Below are 18,948 nucleotides of genomic sequence, written 5' to 3' on the forward strand. Positions count from 1 at the left end.
CTTATAGAAAATGTCCAAATACAGTGGGGCAAAAAAGTATTTAGTCAGCCACCAATTGTGCAAGTTCTCCCACTTAAAACGATGAGAGAGACCTGTAATTGGCATCATAGGTAGACCTCAACTATGAGAGACAAAAATCACATCCTATTGCATCTATTGACACGCTTCCTCCTACCTAGTGATCCCCCCCCCACCTATTCCCCCATATTTGCAACTCTTGTAACTTCCCCCTCTATTGCTTTCCTGCTCCCTTCTTCCATCTATCTTTGCCTATTCTACAGATCAGGCCACACCAGATGTGCCTGATAGTGTGCTTTTAAATTACTGGTATGTCATACATGTAATAATTTTCAAACATTAGGGACATGAATGCTATATCCATAGTGGCTAAAAGGTTTGGAAATCTCCAGCCCATTACCTTGATATGTTGCTGCCCTGTGCATGTTTATATACACTATGATCCCCTCATCTTATACCTAGATTGTACTATATCATCTTCTCTTTGTGCTCTCCTATGTCAACATTGAAAACCCACTAAAAACTTTGTAAGACAAATAATAAATGAAAAACATACAAGTCTTTAAGAGCAGAGTTTATTAAGACAATTTAACAGCAGTTGTGTCTTAACAAAACAGTTTACAAAGTTCATCGGGCAGCTGTGCAGTCAGCCCCCTAGTCCCAGCTGCAGGGTAGAACTGGTGTGAGAACTACCACTCAGGGACTGGAGGATATTATGAAGAGAGGATTGACAACCAGTTAGTGCATTCAGTTCTTCCCTTTATAAAACACATCCCTTTCTTTTCAATATGAAAGCATAATCTGAGGTGGGTTGTTCCCTGAAGAAAGATTTATTTGAAGAAGGACATGGGCCATTGTGGGCAATACTAGCAACAGCCACAGGCAAATCCTTAGTTTGGAATTACTGCTACAGAATAATGGACACTGTTAAGGTAATGTGCAATTACAATATGCAAGCCACAGTAATCCTTACTAACTAGATATGAGTTCATCATGTGACTGCCAGAAAGTGAAATCTAATGGTCAATAAGGGTTACTACAGTCTGCACCTGGTTAATAAAAGAGAGTTATACTACGAGAAGAAAAGCTTGATGGTATCTATTTTTTCTGAGCAGAACACAAAACTATTGAACAGGATTACAAAACTGAACTGAATACTTCATACAAAGAAAAGGAACCCAGTATTACAATAAATTGGCAATAGGACTACACTCTTGACCAAATAAAGTAAAAATAAGGGAATTTAATGGTAGACCATTAACAGTCAAAAATTTACAAGCCATTGCCGCTGCAAGCACTGTGGAGTAATTAATCCTCAAAATGTACAGGAGAAAAGAAAAAAAAAGTTCATTTACAGACAAAAGCTACATCAGCATTGACTTGGCAGCCTGCCAGCTTCCTACTTTCTAATATACACATGGAATGGGTACAGAAGAGGCGAGAGTGCGGAGAGCCCCCGACTTTGATGAATAGCTCCACAGTATCTGCAGCTACAAATGTTAGTGAGGGAGTGTTTTAAAGCTTATGTACTGCTCATTAAGAATAAGCAAATATTTTAATGTCCATAGCCTGGTCGCAGTTCTGTTTTAAGCAACCCTCACATCACAGCGTTTAATGGTTACTCAGACCCTAAGGACTGCCTTGTGGGAGGTGATGTGCTCATTCAGTGTACACCTACAAATTCAACTGTTTGGATAGGTTCTTGTGGGATCTATAGGGTATTAAAAAAAAAAGAAGTAGGGCATTCTAAAAGACCTTACATTAAGTCTATTGCATGAGGAATATATGTTTGCAGTCAGTGATTTTCTGTCCCTAGCAACATTCTGAGCTTCATCCGGGTTCCCCAAACTCCAGTTTTAGGATAAACACAGAACCCGACAAATCTTATTCATAGCACGTTTTAGATCTGGCTGTAGACACCAAAGGGAAGCTGGATGGTGCATGCAAATCAGACTGCACTCAAGTATCAATTCCGGCTAACATGTCTTTGAATATGAACAGTAACACTGGGCATCTGTGTTTAGAGGCGGAGGAGCAAGGCTTTCTCATCTATAATGCTATGCCCCTAATGACTCCATGCTGATAGTTGGGTGGGCCCAATAAACTAACTTTTTCAGTAATTGTCTATAGGCACCTTAAAAGTAGAACTTTGACAGAACTATAGACATTCAAATATTTACATATTCTTTACAAGAAGTAAATAAGTTTTAAAATAAGGTTTCAATGAGCTTTGTTGCTGTATACATGGTGGATTATTTAATCCTCAAATATCACAACAGAAGTAGTGAAGTTGTTCAAGTCAGAGCTGAGCTATGGAGAGAGAGTAAAACTGAAGCTTCTGCTGCAAACTTGAGGATAATTTAGTCCACTGTGCCTGCAACTACAGAGGTCAATGCAGGTATGATTTAAAAAGTGTATTGACGGCTTATTAAGAATATGTTTTGTATAACACAGAAAGCAAGATGCCTGCCAACAGTTCTGCTTTAAATCCAGGACTGCCAATGTTAATAAAAATTAAATGGAGAAAATTTTTTTTTGATAAGTTCATGTCCAAGCCACATCACAACATTGGGACAGGTCTACAGACACAATGAGCACAGAATAGAATAAACACACATGCATTCACAATCACTAATGTAACTGTACAAAGTTGCTCTTTTAAGAATTATGTTTTATGCGGGCATGTAGGCAAAGTTATGTTGCAGATACCCCCTTAAATAAATGTTTCAAGCATATTGACCTTTTACAGCCTTTGAGCTGCAATGGTAAGTAAACAGCACAATGACCAGTAAAAAAAAGTTCCCTTAACAAAATGAAATAGACAATACAAGTCAAATAATAAATACATATACACCACCTAAAAGACTAGAAGATTATTGCAAATAATTTAACATTTAATGATGGAGCATTGTTCTTTTGAAGAGATAGACACAATAGCTAATGACAACAAGTATCAAAGTACAGTGTCCAATTCAGTGTCCTACTGACAATAAAAAAAAAAAGTGTCAGGAGTTTTTAAACATCTGTGTGCACTTTATATTCCTGACTTTTTAGTCAGGAACAATCAAAACGTTGGGGCCAATATAGAAGCCATGCCAGCTCCAGACAAACTGGTTTACTAGATGATGCAACATAACTACAAGGTCATAGTCAAAGTGTCAGATACACAGGAATATATCATTAGGAAAACGTACCCCTATGGAAGAACCTGCAACACCTACAAATATGTTGTTAATGTGCGGTTTCTCTGCTAGACACTAGTCAATGTATTTTGGAAGGAAAGGTGTTTAAAGCCATGTCCATTCCATGTCCTCCTAAAGAACTAGTAAAGGAGAGGTCCCTATTGGTCTTCAGTTTACACACATGAAATAAAATGCCAAAAATGTAAAGATCAGTACAGTATGAGCTCTAGGAAGCAAGGTTGGCAATTTCTCCCTTTACAACTGAAAGATATAAAATACAGGAGGTTCCATGACTGATTAAATCCAAGTAAATCACTAACATAATTCAATTTGCCATATAATCTGTATAATGTGTCCATTATTAAAAGAGAAGAGTCGAAAAACATGCTTGGTTTTTTAACAAAAGGGAAAGCAATTCATCCAAGCCTGTGACTAGCCCAAGTGAACTGTTCTCCTTGATGGAACCCTATACCTCAGTCTGAATAAAGCGGTCTTATGATTAAAACAAAGGATAGAATTTATACAATGACCTGGTAACGGGCTGAATTTAAATTTGTTACCTCAGTGCACATTGTACACAAGTATCAAAATCAACTGTGCATAAAATGGCAGGGCTTGACCTATTACAAGTGACCATTCAGAATCAATATGACATCTGTGGTGCATCCAGGGACATTAGAAACAAAGGGCCTTATGTCTAAAGAAAGAAGAGTTCTTCCTGCCCACAGCAACCAATGGGATATTCTGTTATACATTTTGTCCAGTTCTCAAATGGAGCAATACCTTTTTGCGGTTGGGGTGTTTGCATGCCTCTGTGATCCAAGAAGCTATGTTAGTCTGAGCCTGTGCTCCAAGTGAGGCCAACCTTTGCAAAGAGGTTAAAGAATAAAGACCTAGGAACAATCCACTCTAGGTTCTCTAGGTTTCTGGGCCTTAAATCAATCGCCATTAAAAACAGTACAACTAGTAAAAAGAGGAAACAAAAACGGTTCTAGAAACACCAATGGCATAGTCTTCTGTGTGTGAATGACTACAAGACTCAAGACTTGATGAAAACTGAAGGGAAGCTAGTTACCTCCAGTAAAGCCCTAAAAACTGCCTAAAGCAGTTCATAAGAGAGTGGAAGATTAGCAAAATGCCAAGTTATAGTGGGAGACATTGTTAGCATTAGGAGAAATGATGTTAGAAAGTTTAAAGTGTAGTACAGGAGAAAATAAATAAATCTGATTAGCTCATATGGGAAAGAACAATTCTTCCTTCAGACATTATTCATACGGCTCCTCGTGGCCAGTAAACGCACTCTGTTGGAACACATGGATACCGGTTTCTGCCTAATTTGGCTGTAGCTTCAAGTACATGTGAATAGATGAAGACAGATGTGAAACTATATTGTTGAAATATTATTAGCTTGACATTTAAGAATATGCTGTATCTGAGGAGGACAACCAGTATGTAAAGCTGAACTCCAGGCTGAACCAACATAATCCAATTACAAAAGTCTTGTATATCCCTAAACAAAACCATACGAAGCATGAATTACTTCTCCCAGACCTGTGCAGTAATCCAGCATGAAGCAACTTCTCTATTCTGCCTTTCTACAGAGTATTCGTGTATTAAAGGCCCATCACTGCTGCTGTCTGTTTGTACAGGATGGCTGGTCTCATCTCCACCCTTCTGTAGTTTTCCCGCAGGGTAGCAGGTGGACCTGCTGGGTCTCACCATTGTTCTCTCTGCACAGGCACAGTGATGACGTCATCACTATTTGTACAAGGAAACTGGGTTTGCAAAGGCATTTGGTGTACATAAAGTGAATTTATATCCTTTGTAGTTACTGATAAATATATTTAAGTCAAAGTTTTTGTGCCTGGAGTTCTGCTTTAATTACCAAGGGAGTCCTGTGACCCATACTATAGTATGTTCATTTCCAAGGGTACCTTTCTGTGTCTGTGTGCATACATGGGTCTCTGCATACTTACATTTATTAGCTTCAATAGTTCCACACATTAAAATTAGAACTGCAGTGAAACTTCAACAGCTTTAAGCACAAGTATTAGTATCAATATAAAAAGGTATATCACATCCATGGAAAGTTTATCATGCATAATGTAGAGGATTAAATAGATGGTTAGCTAATTAGTACATGGTCCGCCCCATACATATAGACTCCTATCTTAAAAACACATCACATTGAAAAGCAGACAAGGTTTTTTTTGTTTTGTTTTTTTTTTTATACATGCCTTATACAGGGTAGCTAAAAATAAAATTTACAGATTTTTAAGAAACATTTGTTCCATGTCATGTCCAAATTTAATTAGTTAAAAAAAAGGATGTGGTCATTAGCCAGGAAATAAACCCCAAATACAATCTTATTGTAAAGTGTATCTCAAGCCGTTTTGTAGCTTTTAATAGAGTATTGAAGGATTCGAACGTCTGTCGGGTTTTTACTGTTATCCGGAGGCTCTCCCTTCCTATCCTGCTGACAAGAGCTTTACCAGAGCCTCGGAGAAGAGTAAAACTGTGACAAAAGGTTCTAACCCTTTACCACCATATCCAAGGCTATTATAAAAAGTTTTGGCTGGACATACATTTTAATTGGACCCAAGCGTAGATACTACTGATCCTATTCTTTGTGTGCCTGCAGAGCAGGGCTGACAACAACAATATAGACCCTCTGCTGCTACAATGCACCAATGGAAGCATTTGTTCCTGTGTCAGTTATGATGATGTACTGTAAAAATATGGGGAGACATGCTGTATCATTACAGGAGGTGCACAATTATTCTCGGTGCCTGAATGAGATGATCAGCTCTTTTGCAGATTGGCAGCCCTCAAACATTTATAAACTGAGGGGGGGGGAGGTATAGTTTTTTAAAAAACTTTTGTAGTTCTTCCCTGGCTCCCAGGGACTACGAGGTACATTGTTAACAGAGCAATGCTGACACCCACTGGTGCAAAGGGGGCACGACACCAATAAAGATTTAGGTTCAAAGGACATCTGCTTCAGGGAAAAGCAACAGCTCCAACTATGCTTAGTTTTCATTTGACATCAAACTGATGTAGCTTTGTCTGGGAGCGCAGTTACTCTACGTTCTGCAGCTAACTCACCAATGAGGAGCCAGTAAGATTGCCTCCATTGGTTTGTGGGAGAGTGTAGTGGCACACCACCAAGCGGAGGGGCCGCAGTTTATTGTGCATCTTAAGTTAGGTGGATTCCCCAAGCACTTAAAAGGATCTGATGGAAGTACTTGTGGGCACCTTTGAAAGATATTACTTAGGTAATTGTTAGTGAAACCCTGAAAGGTTCACTCTAAAATAGAAGGCAGCAAGTTTCAATCATATTGCCGTATCTTATACATTTTGGCCACTCCAATAGAGAAGAGCTTCTCACCTAATCAATCAACTTTTCTGGGCTGAACTTTTTAAGTCGGTTACACAATTAAAAGCCTACAATAGCTATACAATTTTTAATAGACATAAAAAAAATGGTTGCAGATGATATTATCCAGTGATCTCCATGTCCAGAACCTCTTAATGATCTTTTTTTTTTACCTTGGCAGAAAGGTATACAAGTTAATTGAATATTGACTTTGTTATCCTGGCTCAATTATTCCTTCTCTAGGGCCAAAAATCCCATCGTTATCATGATCATGCAGTCAGACACACCCCAGATACCCACAGCGGAATTGTAGATGGTGAACTGTAAAATAATGATTTTGGTAAAAATATATGTACCCATAAACATAACGTACAATCACTAAATGTCATACCGCAAGAAAGAACACCAAGCTACAGTCTGATGTGGCCCCTCTCCCCCCTAAAAAAAATCTAGGAACCATAAAACAGGAAAATTAAACTGGCATAGGATAGTATGGATTTAGAATATATACAGGGAACCGGTCAGAATGGATGTTCTGCCATAGCAAGGCCTTCCATGCAGGGCTGAACTCCTGGGAGGTGCAACTAGGGTCGGCCAATGGCAGCTTCCAGCAGTGGCTGGGAACCCCAGATGTGCAAGGTAACAGCCAACTTTAAAATGAGAGAGAAAGCCATTTTCTACAATAAAAAAAAAAAAAGTATTTTTGAAGAATAAAAATTGAGAATATTAGGCAGGTCCCCTAAGCGGTGAGTAAGAATGGCCGGGACCCACCGCAATCTGACTTGGCAGGGTTCCCACTGATTGCTTGTTCTTTACTAAGATCATTAGGATAGAAAACATTCTAATATGTGTCCAATTTAGACATTAAAGCAGAATTGCAGGCAAATCATTTTATTACATTGTGCTGGGTAACAAATAGTTATTCACCCATCAGGTGTATGTCACCTCCGGGATTGCTAACCTTTCTTTGCTACTAACACTTTCATTCATGCCTCTCTCTATAAATCCAGCACTGTTGCTCCCCTACACAGAAGCCATATTGTCATTTATACAACCCTACTTTCCTTGTTCACAAAATACAAGGTGCTCTGTAAACAAACAAGGGGAGAGAAGATAAAACGATACTATGGCTTCTGTGTATGAGAGCCACAGCTCCAGACATATATTGAGAGCTATACTTCCCGCCATGAACGAAAATGTGAAAAGTAAAGAATGGGCCGACGAACCTGGAGGTGGCATATACCTCATGGAAACTATTTGCTACTCAGCATGTTTTAACCCCTTCGTGACTGATGACGTACAGTGTACGTCGCCAGCATTGGGGCTGTTTAAACAGACTCCCGGTGACTTTTGCCGCCGGGACTCTGTTTAAACTTGTAGAGCCGACTGTCGGCTTTACAACAGAAGCGATCCTGGCGACTTACATGTCGCCAGATCGCTTCTGCGTAGCCTGAAGTTCTGTTTAAAGTGACACTAAACTCAGGAGTTAAATCTTAAAACTACATTCACGTACCTTAACAAAAATGTAGCTGCCCACAAAAAGAATTCTGTCAAAATGACTTATTTTAGGACTCTAGTTCCTCTTAAAACATCAGCCCTGCATATTTGGCTTTCCACTTGGAGTGCCCTCTTTGCCATGTCAGAACACGTATTGCCCTCAACATGTGTACACAGGGCAAAAATACACCTGCCTTTGCACAGTGCAAGGCAATGCACGTGTTCTTTATTACATGTGTTGTGGTGCTTGGAGGGTGAGGTATGAACGGCAAAGCGCTGCAACACACATACACATTGGGGTCAATTTATAAACAATTTGCAGGGCGAATATATGCCAAAATGAAAGTTCTTTTGTTTTTTTTATACAAGTGGGATACAGTTTTGGAAGTTTCAAATGATAGATCTTTATAGTGACTAGATGGAGATAAAGACGCACAGAACATAAGTATTTATTGTCTATGCTCTTCAGGGCCTTCTGATGGTCATAATGCGATATTACATGAAAAATCCAAAAATACATTCCCTTGTAAAGGAACAACTAAAGAACGTTTGTTTAGGCATATGTCCACACAGAATAAACGTTTAGATATTCACAGGGCAGGGCCAGAGTATAACCGAGAGCAGGACAGTACAAAACGGATAACTAAAAGCTGCACCACTGATATTTGGTCAAATCAGTACCATTGATTTCTCTAAAAACATAAGTTAATTAAAGTCAAAAACCTCAACAAGGTGAACAAATGTGCCAGTTGATAGATAATTCAAAACCATTTCACAGTGTATTTTGGTCCAATAGTTTCAAAATCCTTTAACACATTTGTCCTGTGATGGGTTACTGTATGGAGCCTTAACCATGCTGGAGGTCATACAGACATTATCTAGGGAGAGCACTTTTTATAGAAGGCTTTTTAGACGTGCCAAATGGGACTCTTGACATTTTGGGCTATTCTGTGAGCCCGACAGCTCATTACATCTGAGCACTCAGTGATTAGCTTTTGTAATACATCCTAAGAAGGAGAAAGTAAACTGAAGGGTCTGGACACCTGAGCCCCAATTTTTTCTACTGTGCATTCAGATGAGTCTCCATACAGGGCATCACCACACCATCTGCCCAACAAAGCATGCGTTTGAAGCTGGCCATACACTGTTAGATTTTTATATGAAGGTTCATGCAAAAAAATCATGTTGGCTCATTCAGTAATGCCATCAGAGACTTCATGACTCATTTAATTTTGGAATGGAGATTCCCAACAAATTTCATTGGAGAAAAAAAAACAAAACACTTCCATCCTGCTCCTTCGATTTTTTTCATCACTGCAGTCAAGAACGATTGTCGGTTTGACCCCTCAACAATGAGAAAAAAAAAAAAATATCCACAAATTCATTTTTCCCCAAAGAAAATTCTACGGGTGTATGGGCAGCTTTACACGGAGTGCCTATCTTTGTGTATACACAGCCTTCGATATTTCAAACACTGGTTGAAAATCTACGCTACTGAAGGTAGCTATTCTGTCCACACATTACATACAGCAAGATGTAGCAGAACACAGATTACCATGATAAACATGCTTCACTTTTATAGGGGAACCCAATACATAATTCGCATTCTAATTGCCTCATAAAATGGATTTATAAAATAGCATAATTACTCCATATATATTTTAAGAACTGGATGAAAAATACCACCCACCCATTCCCCACAAATTAAAACCACCACAATAAGCATACACAATTGCACAGATGACTATTATCTGTACTCATTTTCAAATACTAAAAGTAGAAAAACTTTGATGATTTCCCTTTGATAAAGCCTGACCTGAGCCAAAGGATTAAGCCCCACACATGCCACAGCGTTCAGAAACGCAAGCATTTGGTTTTTTTAACTGTAAGTGATGCGCTTAGGCTTCACGCAGGAAGAGGCTTCTGAATGAAAAGGCATGCAAATGCATTAAAATGCCCATGCGCTTTTAAACACAGAAGTGCAAATAGGGCCAAGGGATTGGAGGGGGCAAAGTAGACCTGTATTCTCTGTTTAGACTCAAGCTCAGATAAACCAGATGTAAGTTTGAAAAGAAAAAAAAAAAGGCATCATGCAGATACCATATTAAATATACGCTTAAAATAGCTGTATGCATAAAAATAAAAAAACACCACAGTACCCTGTGCCGAAAGACCAGAGCGTTAAATTAAAAAGATCAAAAGATGAATTCCAGACGCTGGATTCCTGCCTTGAGATAGGAGGCAGACAGGGAAGTAAAAAAAAAAAACTTCCCCAACCTCTACATCCATATTAACCCCACAAACCACCACAAAAACAAACAACGTTGGGGGGACAAAATAAAAGAAAACCCTTAATCTCCATACACATAGCCACGACCCACAGACGACCAGCGAACGTGTTCTGTTGAGACTCTTCCAAGCCTGACAGTAAAGAAGAATCCTTTGATCATTTCTGTCTGGTGGGTACCCACCGATCGGGTCATGTCTTCTGCTCTCTCGCATGCTCAGCCTCTCCTGCCCGACCACTGGTATTTCCTGCAGTACAATCATCCATCCAGTGGTTTTCCAAGGTAGACCAAAGTCACTTCTGTGTTTCCGTACACAGCCGATACTGCTGGGTATAAACAGGTCTTTGGAAGTCCTCTAAAAGCCACCCCTAAAAACTCATATCCACGCTCAAAAGCCAGGGTCTTGTCTTCCATATCCAAGATTACTCGGATCCGCTCACCTATCTGTGAAATAATGGCAATTAAATCAATCTGCAATTGAAAACATTACCAAAACAATTGCACCGGCCAGGGCAGTGGTAACAGCATTATCAAAATGTTATAAAATACAACAACCACCCACCAGGAGTGCAACACTATTAAAGTGAAGATCAAGCCAAAAAATTGTTTTTCCAGTGTTGGATGGAGTGGGGAAACTTTGGTCAGGTATTTACTGCATTAAAGAGATGTACCTTTAATTCCTGTCCTGTTGACATTGGTTTCACTAGGCAGGAAGGGAGGGAAAACCTGCATCAGCGACACAAGAACAAAATAAAAATCTGACAGGGTTTCTAGTCTTTCCCTGCTATAATATAGAAAAGCATTTCTAATTTCTGTCCATGTTGCTCTTGGAGGGTTGGCCTTAATTTGGTTTTGACAAAACAGTGTCAGCAGGACAGGAAGTGAGGATAAAAGTAAAACCCTGACAGGGTTCCAACCTTTCCTCACTTAATCCACAACTGGTAAAGTAGGGAAAATAGTCTTCAGGCCAAGTTCCCTTAAAAAGGAGACAATGTCTCTTTCTAGCATACATCCCTCACATAATTCCACAGGTATTGAAAGCCAAATTAGTAACAAATCAGGGCAGCACAGTGACTTAGTATTCGGGTGCATTAGTGCACTGCGGAAAGCTTTATCAACTTCTCCATTATGAAACAGATCATCATCAACTAGGCTCAATCCTCAACTCTGATCAAGGCTTCCAAGCAGTGCCACATATCCCTGGCACTGCATAGGGGCCCATTTTATAGCAATGCCAATAACTGCTACAGTGCCAAGTGGCCCTTCCCACCACACCTCCCAGGCATGGTGCCCTTCACTGAAGCCAATTCTGGTATGTGCTCCATCAGTACTCTGAGCAATTGGATTTCGATAGAGTGAAACCATGCTGTGCTTGTAGTGTTCAACCATCAGTCCCTGGCTCCAAACATCCCATGCTGCGCTTACCGCAGTCACATGGAGTTCCTGACTTCAGACATCCCACAATGTGCTTGCTGTCACCCTGAGTACCTAACTTCATACATCCTATGCTATGCTTGCTGTGGTCATCCGAGTCCTTGGATTCATACATTCCATGCTTACAGTGGCCACCCCGAATCCCTGGCTCCATACATCCCATGCTGTACTTACTGCAGTCACATGGAGTTCCTGACTTCATACACTGTGAATGTGCTTGCTGTCACCCCAAGTCCCTAGCTCCATACATCCCATGCTGTGCTTGCTGTCACCCTGAATCCCTGACTTCATTCATCCCATGCTATGCTTGCAGTGGTAACCCCTAGTCCTGGCTTCATTCAACCCATGTTGTGCTTACGGTGTTCACCCAGGGTAATGAATGTCAGAGAGTGGGCCTTGTATGTAGGTAGGTTGCAGAGCACATCTGTTCACAGCGCCTCCTTACTGACCATCCTCCGACTCCTTCACACCTCGCTGCTCTCATCTCATCTTTTTATCATATATCCCTCACATAAATTTTACAAGAGTTGAAAGCCAAATTAGTGCCAAATCAGGGCAGAACAGTGGCTTAGTGGCCTTTGAGCACTGGGGTTCCCGGTTCGAATCCTGGCCAGGAAACTATCTGCAAAGAGTTTGAATGCTTGTGTGGGTTTCCTCCGGGTACTCTGCTTTTTTTTCCCCCCACACTCCAAAGACATGCTGGAAAGTTAATTGGCTCCAGTCTAAGTTGGCTCTGTATGTATGCATGACAGATAGGGGCCTTAGATTGTAAGCTTCTTGAGGGCAGGGACTGATGTGAATGTGCAGTATGTAATATAAGGTCCATATACCTTGCAGCACTCCTTACCTGTCTGTCCTAATAATGGGTGCTTGCAATGACCACGGATGGCGGACCATTATCATTATTGAGCCCGATGAAGGGGACCCTGTGCGGCCCCGAAAGCGCTTGTCTTTATGACTTGTGTCAATAAAATGGATTTGCACTGACGTGAATCTCTGGAATGGAGTGCTGGTGACATCTGTATCTGTTATTGTGCAGTGTGTAAAGAGCAGTGTAAATTGTCGGTGCCATATAAATACCTTAAATAAAATAAATTGTCTATTTCATCTAGGGCTGCAACAACTAATCGACATAATCGATTATAATCGATTATTGAAAAAGTTGTCAACTTTTTCAATAATCGATTAATCGGCTTCCTATCAGTTGGCCCTGTTCACGGCTCCACACACGCTGCGTGCCGCAGTATTTTATTGTTTATCCGATTAACCGATTAATCGAACTTAATAATCGGCCAACTAATCGATTTTGAAAATAATGGTTAGCTGCAGCTCTAATTTCATCTCTCTGACTCCATGGCATATTATGAAGACATGTGGCCTTTATAGTCCTGCCCGAAATCTGCTTTTACTAGAATAATCTATGAGCCCATAGATCAGTCTTGGAACACTGGTTAAAACAGGATTAAAATGCGGAGAAACAAAGGTTTAAAAAAACTAAAAAAACTAAGTGATCTAAACTAGCGAGTTCTTAAATTCACAGACTAGAAGCGTTTTCCACTCACCTGGTATTTGGGTGCATTATTGCACTGTGGAAAGCTTCCATTGACTTCTCCATTATGCAACAGATTATTATCAACTAGATTCCATCCCCAGCTCTGATCATCGCTTCCAAGGAGTGCCACATATCCCTGGCACTGCATAGGAGCACGTTTTGTAGCAATGCCAATAACTGCTACAGTGCCAAGTGGCCCTTCCCACCACACCTCCCAGGCATGGCGCCCTTCACTGAAGCCAATTTTGGTGCGTGCGCCATCAGTACTCTGAGCGATTGGATTTCGATGAAGAGTGAAACCATTTTTTTTAATGTACACATTTCTCGAGCAGTCATTGGAGCTGAACCCATGCTGGTAGGCTCGGACCTGCATATAAAACAGAAAAACAGTTGTATGCCAGTCCTGGTTATATAGAGTTACCATTACCACACATACAAAACAGATTAAGAATCCCCTGTACAAAGATAAAGGCACGGTTAGTATTGGGTGAAGCCTAATGAGTAGAGTTAACCAGTCTTGGATAACCCAATGCTTCACCTAAAGGTCTCTCTGCCATAATTCCTGACTCTGTCCCTGTGAGTTCCTGATGATCTTTGTGTGTTCCGGCATCTCCGATTGCAGGATTTCTGCTCTATAGGACACAACCTTCATAGGTTACCATGAAGTAAAAATCTAAACTAAGGCTGCAACTAACAATTATTTTCATAATGGATTAGTTGGCTGATTTTTTTGTTTTTTCTTTAAATCGAAAACATAATCTTTTATTTAACCAGTTGACATCCGCGGTGTTAAACCCCCTTCCCATCCAGGCCATTTTTCAGTATTCAGCACTGCGGTACTTTGACTGACATTTATTCCGTCATGCAGCGTTGTACTGAAATGAATTTTATACCCTTTTTTGGGGACAGATAGAGCTTTCTTTTGGTGGTATTTATTCACCACTGGGGGGTTTTTATTTTTTTACTATATTAAGGAAAAATCACCGAAATTAAAAAAAAAAAAAAAACAGTTTCCCCTATATTAAATGATAAAACATTTATTATTACCCAATTTTTTGGTAAAATATAAAAGACGGGGTCACGTCGGGTAAAAAGACACCAAACATGTCAAGCCTTAAAATTGCGTGCGCGCGCGAAACCTCAAAAAACGATAATACCCAAAATTGGCCATAGGCGACGCTTTAAAAGCTGTTACCGCTCATCAGTTTAGTGTTATCAGTGATTGATGGCCCTAAAATGATTGCTCTCACTGCGACGTTCGCGGCGATATGTAACATGTGTAGCGCAATTGTAATTTTTGCGCGCTGGGGCACCGGACGCGTATTTACGTTTATAGGCGCGTAAACGTGGGGGTGGGGGAGTTAAACATTTTGGGGGGTTTTTTCCCCTTTTTTTATATCTGACTTTTATTTTATTTTACTTTTTTATATGTGACTTTTATTTATTTTTATTTATATTAATTTTTTTGCACTTATTGTTATTGCTATTATATAGGGGGATAACAATCCCCCTATATAATAGCAAAGGCACACTGACAGGTCCTCTTTATGGAGACATTAGGGGTCTCTAGGACCCCTAAAGTCACCTGTGGACCCCAAAAGAAGCTGATGAAGCAGAGATCTGCTTCATCAGCTTCTTCTCTCTGGCTATAGCAGCCAGATGACTGACAGGTGAATGCGGAAGTGATGTAATACACATCACTTCTGCATTCACAGCACGGACGGAGATCAGCAAGGAGCTGATCTCCCGTCCTCCTGACGCCCTCCGAGCCGATCCCGGGCCGCAGATGGGGCAGCGGATCCCGGGATTCAAGGTGAGGGGTCAACGGGGGACAAAAAAAAAACCCGGCTGTCGGACGCAAACGAGCACATATAGGCGATCGGCGGGCTATGGAGCCGCTGATCGCCTATATGTGAAACACCCGGTACCGGGTGTTCGCATTGGTCGGGTCCTTTCTGCCCGTGCGTGCCCGCTAGGGGGCGCGCGCGAGCAGAAAAAAAATGCCGTCTAGCGACGGCAACCCGCCAATGCAGCAGTGCCGGCCGTCCGTTTTTCTACTACGGGCGGACGGCAAGAGGTTAAAATAAAATACACAAAAATGCAGTGTTACAAAGTTTACTTTAGAATAAAACTGCATGCACATTTTTTTGCAATTGCACATCAGTGCAGTACTGTGCGTTCCAGTACGGGAGCGATCACACTGTGGGCCAGAGGCGCGTTTGGGGTGCAACACACATCCTGCAGCAGAATTTGTCAGGCCGAAACCAGAATTTACTTTTCCCACTTTTTTTTTCTATAATTGTATGCATTATATTAGACATTTAAATTAGTTTAATGGATTTAAAATAATATGAATTGCAAAACTCCAATATGATAAAATAACCAAACTTTTATTTTAAATAAATAAAAGCCCAGTCATCAGTTTAGAGTTAGCTATGCATATTGTCCGCAAAATTATTGCTCTCACTCGCGCTTGTGGCAATACCTGACATGTGCAGCGCAATCATCGTTTTCATAAATAGATGCACCCGATTTGTGTTGCCATTAGTATGCGCACGTTTTGGGGTCGGGGGACTTTTTGGGGGGGATTTTTAATTTCATTAAACTTTATTTTAAACTTTTTTTTTTTTTACTTTATTGCTGTCACATGTGGGGGGGGGAGGGGGGGGGCTCACAAACCCCTATGTGATAGCACATAGGGGTTTGTTCTCTTTAAAGTGACATTAGGGGGTCCATTAGACCTAGTGTCACCTTTCCACTTCACTGAAGAATGACAGTTGTCTGTTGAGGCAGCTGAATGCAAATACTGCGTGCAGTGGCTGGGATCAATAGCCAGCTTCCTATCGGCCATTTTAAATTGCAATAGCAAGCTGGCTATTGCACCCACCTACTGGCTGCTATCAAATCCGCAAATGAGGGACCTGAAGTAGAAAGTTATCCTTCACGTCCTCCTCTGCTGATTGACGGCAGGCAGTGGGCGGATGCAATAGCCAACCTGCTATTGCAATTTAAAATAACCAATAGCAGGCTGGCTATTTCTCCCAGCTGCTGAATAAGAAACTTGACGCCGGCTTTATACTGCCAGCAGAAGAGGGGACACAGGGGCGGCAGAGGAGGATCTCGGGCACGGGGGAGGAAGAGGAGAAATGCAGTGGCACAGCAGTCTCTACTCCACCCTGGGTGACGGCTACAGTGCTCCGTGTCCCCTCTGATTAAAGTATCTAAAATAATTCTTGCAAATGGCGAACACTCATGCTTCCTAGCAAAATTGTGCTACCAATGCAGCCTAGTGGATTGACATGTCAAACCTGCAGCAAATTTGGTTGGCACAGCATTGTAGTGTCTTACCATGCATTGTGGTGTACTGCCACTCAGATGCATCGGGGGTCCTTCACAGTGAATAGCAATGCAGCATACCAAGTGCATACTAACTGCAGGCCACAGGTGTGTAAAAGGACCCTTCGCAGGGCTCATCCCCGGGATTTTCCCCCGGCTATCATGCCCTTGAAGGGTAACCATGCCCATCATGCCCCTTTCTCCTGAGCTACCCAATCCTTCTCTCTCCTGGCTGCACGGATAGATTACAGCTCCAAATACTTCTATACGGCTCATCTAACTTTGGTTCCTGACTGAGAAATTTATGGGGCTTGTCTACCTTTATCTCATGGCCCCCTGTGCTTTTCTTGTTCTGGTCCCGAGTCCGACTCCATACTGCTTGCTCTGGTGACCCCTTGCTCCATACATAACATGCTGTGGTCACCCCGAGTGCCTGACTCCATACAACCCATACTGCTTGCTCTAGTGACCCCTTGTTCTATACATCCCATGCTGTGCTTGCAGTGGTCACCCCGAGTCCCTGGCCCCATACATCCCATGCTGTGGTCACCCCGAGTCCCTGGCGCCATACATCCCATGTTGTGCTTGCTGTGGTCAGTCCGAGTCCCTGGCCCTAAACATCCCATGCTGTGTTTGCTGTAGTCTCCCCAAGTCACGGCATTGAACCAGGGGTCACCCGAGCCCCTGGCTCCATTGAATCAATGTTGTGCTTGTTCTGGTCACCCCGAGTCCCTGGCCCCATAAATCCCATGCTGTGCTTGCTGTGGTCACCCCGAGTCCCTGGCTTAAGTCAATCCATGTTGTGCTTGCTGTGGTCACCCCAAGTCACTAGCTCCATGCTGTGGTCACCCCAAATCACTGGCTCCATGCTGTGGTCATACCAAGTCGCTGGTTCCATGCTGTGGTCACCCCCCAAGTCGCTGGTTCCATGCTGTGGTCACCCCAAGTCGCTGGCCCCATACAGTGCTTGCAGTGGTCACCCCGAGTCCCTGGCTTAAGTCAATCCATGTTGTGCTTGCTGTGGTCACCCCAAGTCACTAGCTCCATGCTGTGGTCACCCCAAGTCACTGGCTCCATGCTGTGGTCACCCCCCAAGTCGCTGGTTCCATGCTGTGGTCACCCCCCAAGTCGCTGGTTCCATGCTGTGGTCACCCCCCAAGTTGCTGGTTTCATGCTGTGGTCACCACAAGTCGCTGGCCCCATACAGTGCTTGCAGTGGTCACCCCGAGTCCCTGGCTTCATACATCCCATGCTGTGGTCACCCCGAGTCCCTGGCGCCATACATCCCATGTTGTGCTTGCTGTGGTCAGTCAGAGTCCCTGGCCCTAAACATCCCATGCTGTTTGCTGTAGTCACCCTGAGTCCCTGGTTCCTTGCCGTGGTCACCCATTCAATCAATGTAGTGCTTGCTGCGGTCACCCCAAGTCACTGGCTCTATGCTGTGGTCACCCCGAGTCTATGGCCCCATAAATCCCATGCTGTGGTCACCCCGAGTCCCTGGCTTCAGTCAATCCATGTTGTGCTTGCTGTGTTCACCCCAAGTCGCTGGTTCCATGCAGTGGTCACCCCAAGTCGCTGGCCCCATACATGCTGTTCTTGCAGTGGTCACCCAGAGTCCCTGGCTTCAAACATCACATGCTGTGTTCACGCCGAGTCCCTGGCCCCATACAACCCATGTTGTGCTTGCAGTGATCACCCTGGCTCCAGGGTAATGAATGTCAGACAGCGGGCCTCACCTTGGCCTTGTATGTGGGTAGGTTGCAGAGCACATCGGTTCGCAGCGCCTCCTCGCTGACCAACCTCAGGCACAGACTCCTCCACACCTCGCTGTTCTCATCCCCGTGCAGAGTGCGGTACCAATGCTTGCACACTAGGCCGCAGCTGCGAAGGTCGGCTAGCTCCAGATAGGAGAAGAAAAGCTCCAGCACACGACTCGGCAACCTCCCCGAACCGGGCGGCGGAGGAGGGGGAGGAGGAGGCGTGGAGGGAGCGGCCGTAGCCATTCCCTCCCTTTCTCCCGGTACCGGCGACTCAAGCGCCTCCACACTGCCTCATCAACCAGCGACGAGCAACATCCTGCCGCATCACGTAATCAGTGGCCAATCACAGGCCTCGCTGACGAAAACAAGTATAAGCTGGGCCAATCGTATACGAGAGACCGCAGGGACTCCGACCGCTTCCTGCCTAGGCTCCTCCTCTGCTCTCTCGTCACCATGGTGCACGTAATCATCAACAAATCCGGCCTTCTTATGACAATTTAGGGAC

The 18,948-nt window shown here is 42.7% G+C and overlaps 1 protein-coding gene across 1 annotated transcript; it reads right to left on the reverse strand.

Moving 5' to 3' along the window:
• Positions 1–10,018: 10,018 nt before the first annotated feature.
• FBXO45 (F-box protein 45) lies at positions 10,019–18,801 on the reverse strand. Its single transcript, XM_018560362.1, has 3 exons — positions 18,420–18,801; positions 13,358–13,714; positions 10,019–10,805 (listed from the first exon to the last, which is right to left on the reverse strand). The coding sequence occupies exons 1-3, from the start codon at positions 18,684–18,686 to the stop codon at positions 10,620–10,622; spliced, it is 810 nt and encodes a 269-aa protein (XP_018415864.1). The 5' UTR covers positions 18,687–18,801; the 3' UTR covers positions 10,019–10,619.
• Between the last annotated feature and the right edge of the window lie 147 nt (positions 18,802–18,948).

The sequence above is a fragment of the Nanorana parkeri genome, unplaced genomic scaffold (assembly GCF_000935625.1).
Source record: "Nanorana parkeri isolate BGI_ZX_2015 unplaced genomic scaffold, ASM93562v1 scaffold452, whole genome shotgun sequence".
In the NCBI taxonomy this organism is placed as follows: domain Eukaryota; kingdom Metazoa; phylum Chordata; class Amphibia; order Anura; family Dicroglossidae; genus Nanorana; species Nanorana parkeri.

Bases quoted from the DNA above. Each gene is read 5' to 3' on its own strand.
- FBXO45 (XM_018560362.1), bottom strand. From the start codon at position 18,686: ATGGCTACGGCCGCTCCCTCCACGCCTCCTCCTCCCCCTCCTCCGCCG. The intron at 13,715-18,419 runs GTGAGGCCCGCT...TTTTATATGCAG, and splicing joins TACCCACATACAAGGCCAAG to GTCCGAGCCTACCAGCATGG. The intron at 10,806-13,357 runs GTGAGTGGAAAA...ATTATTTCACAG, and splicing joins ATAATGCACCCAAATACCAG to ATAGGTGAGCGGATCCGAGT.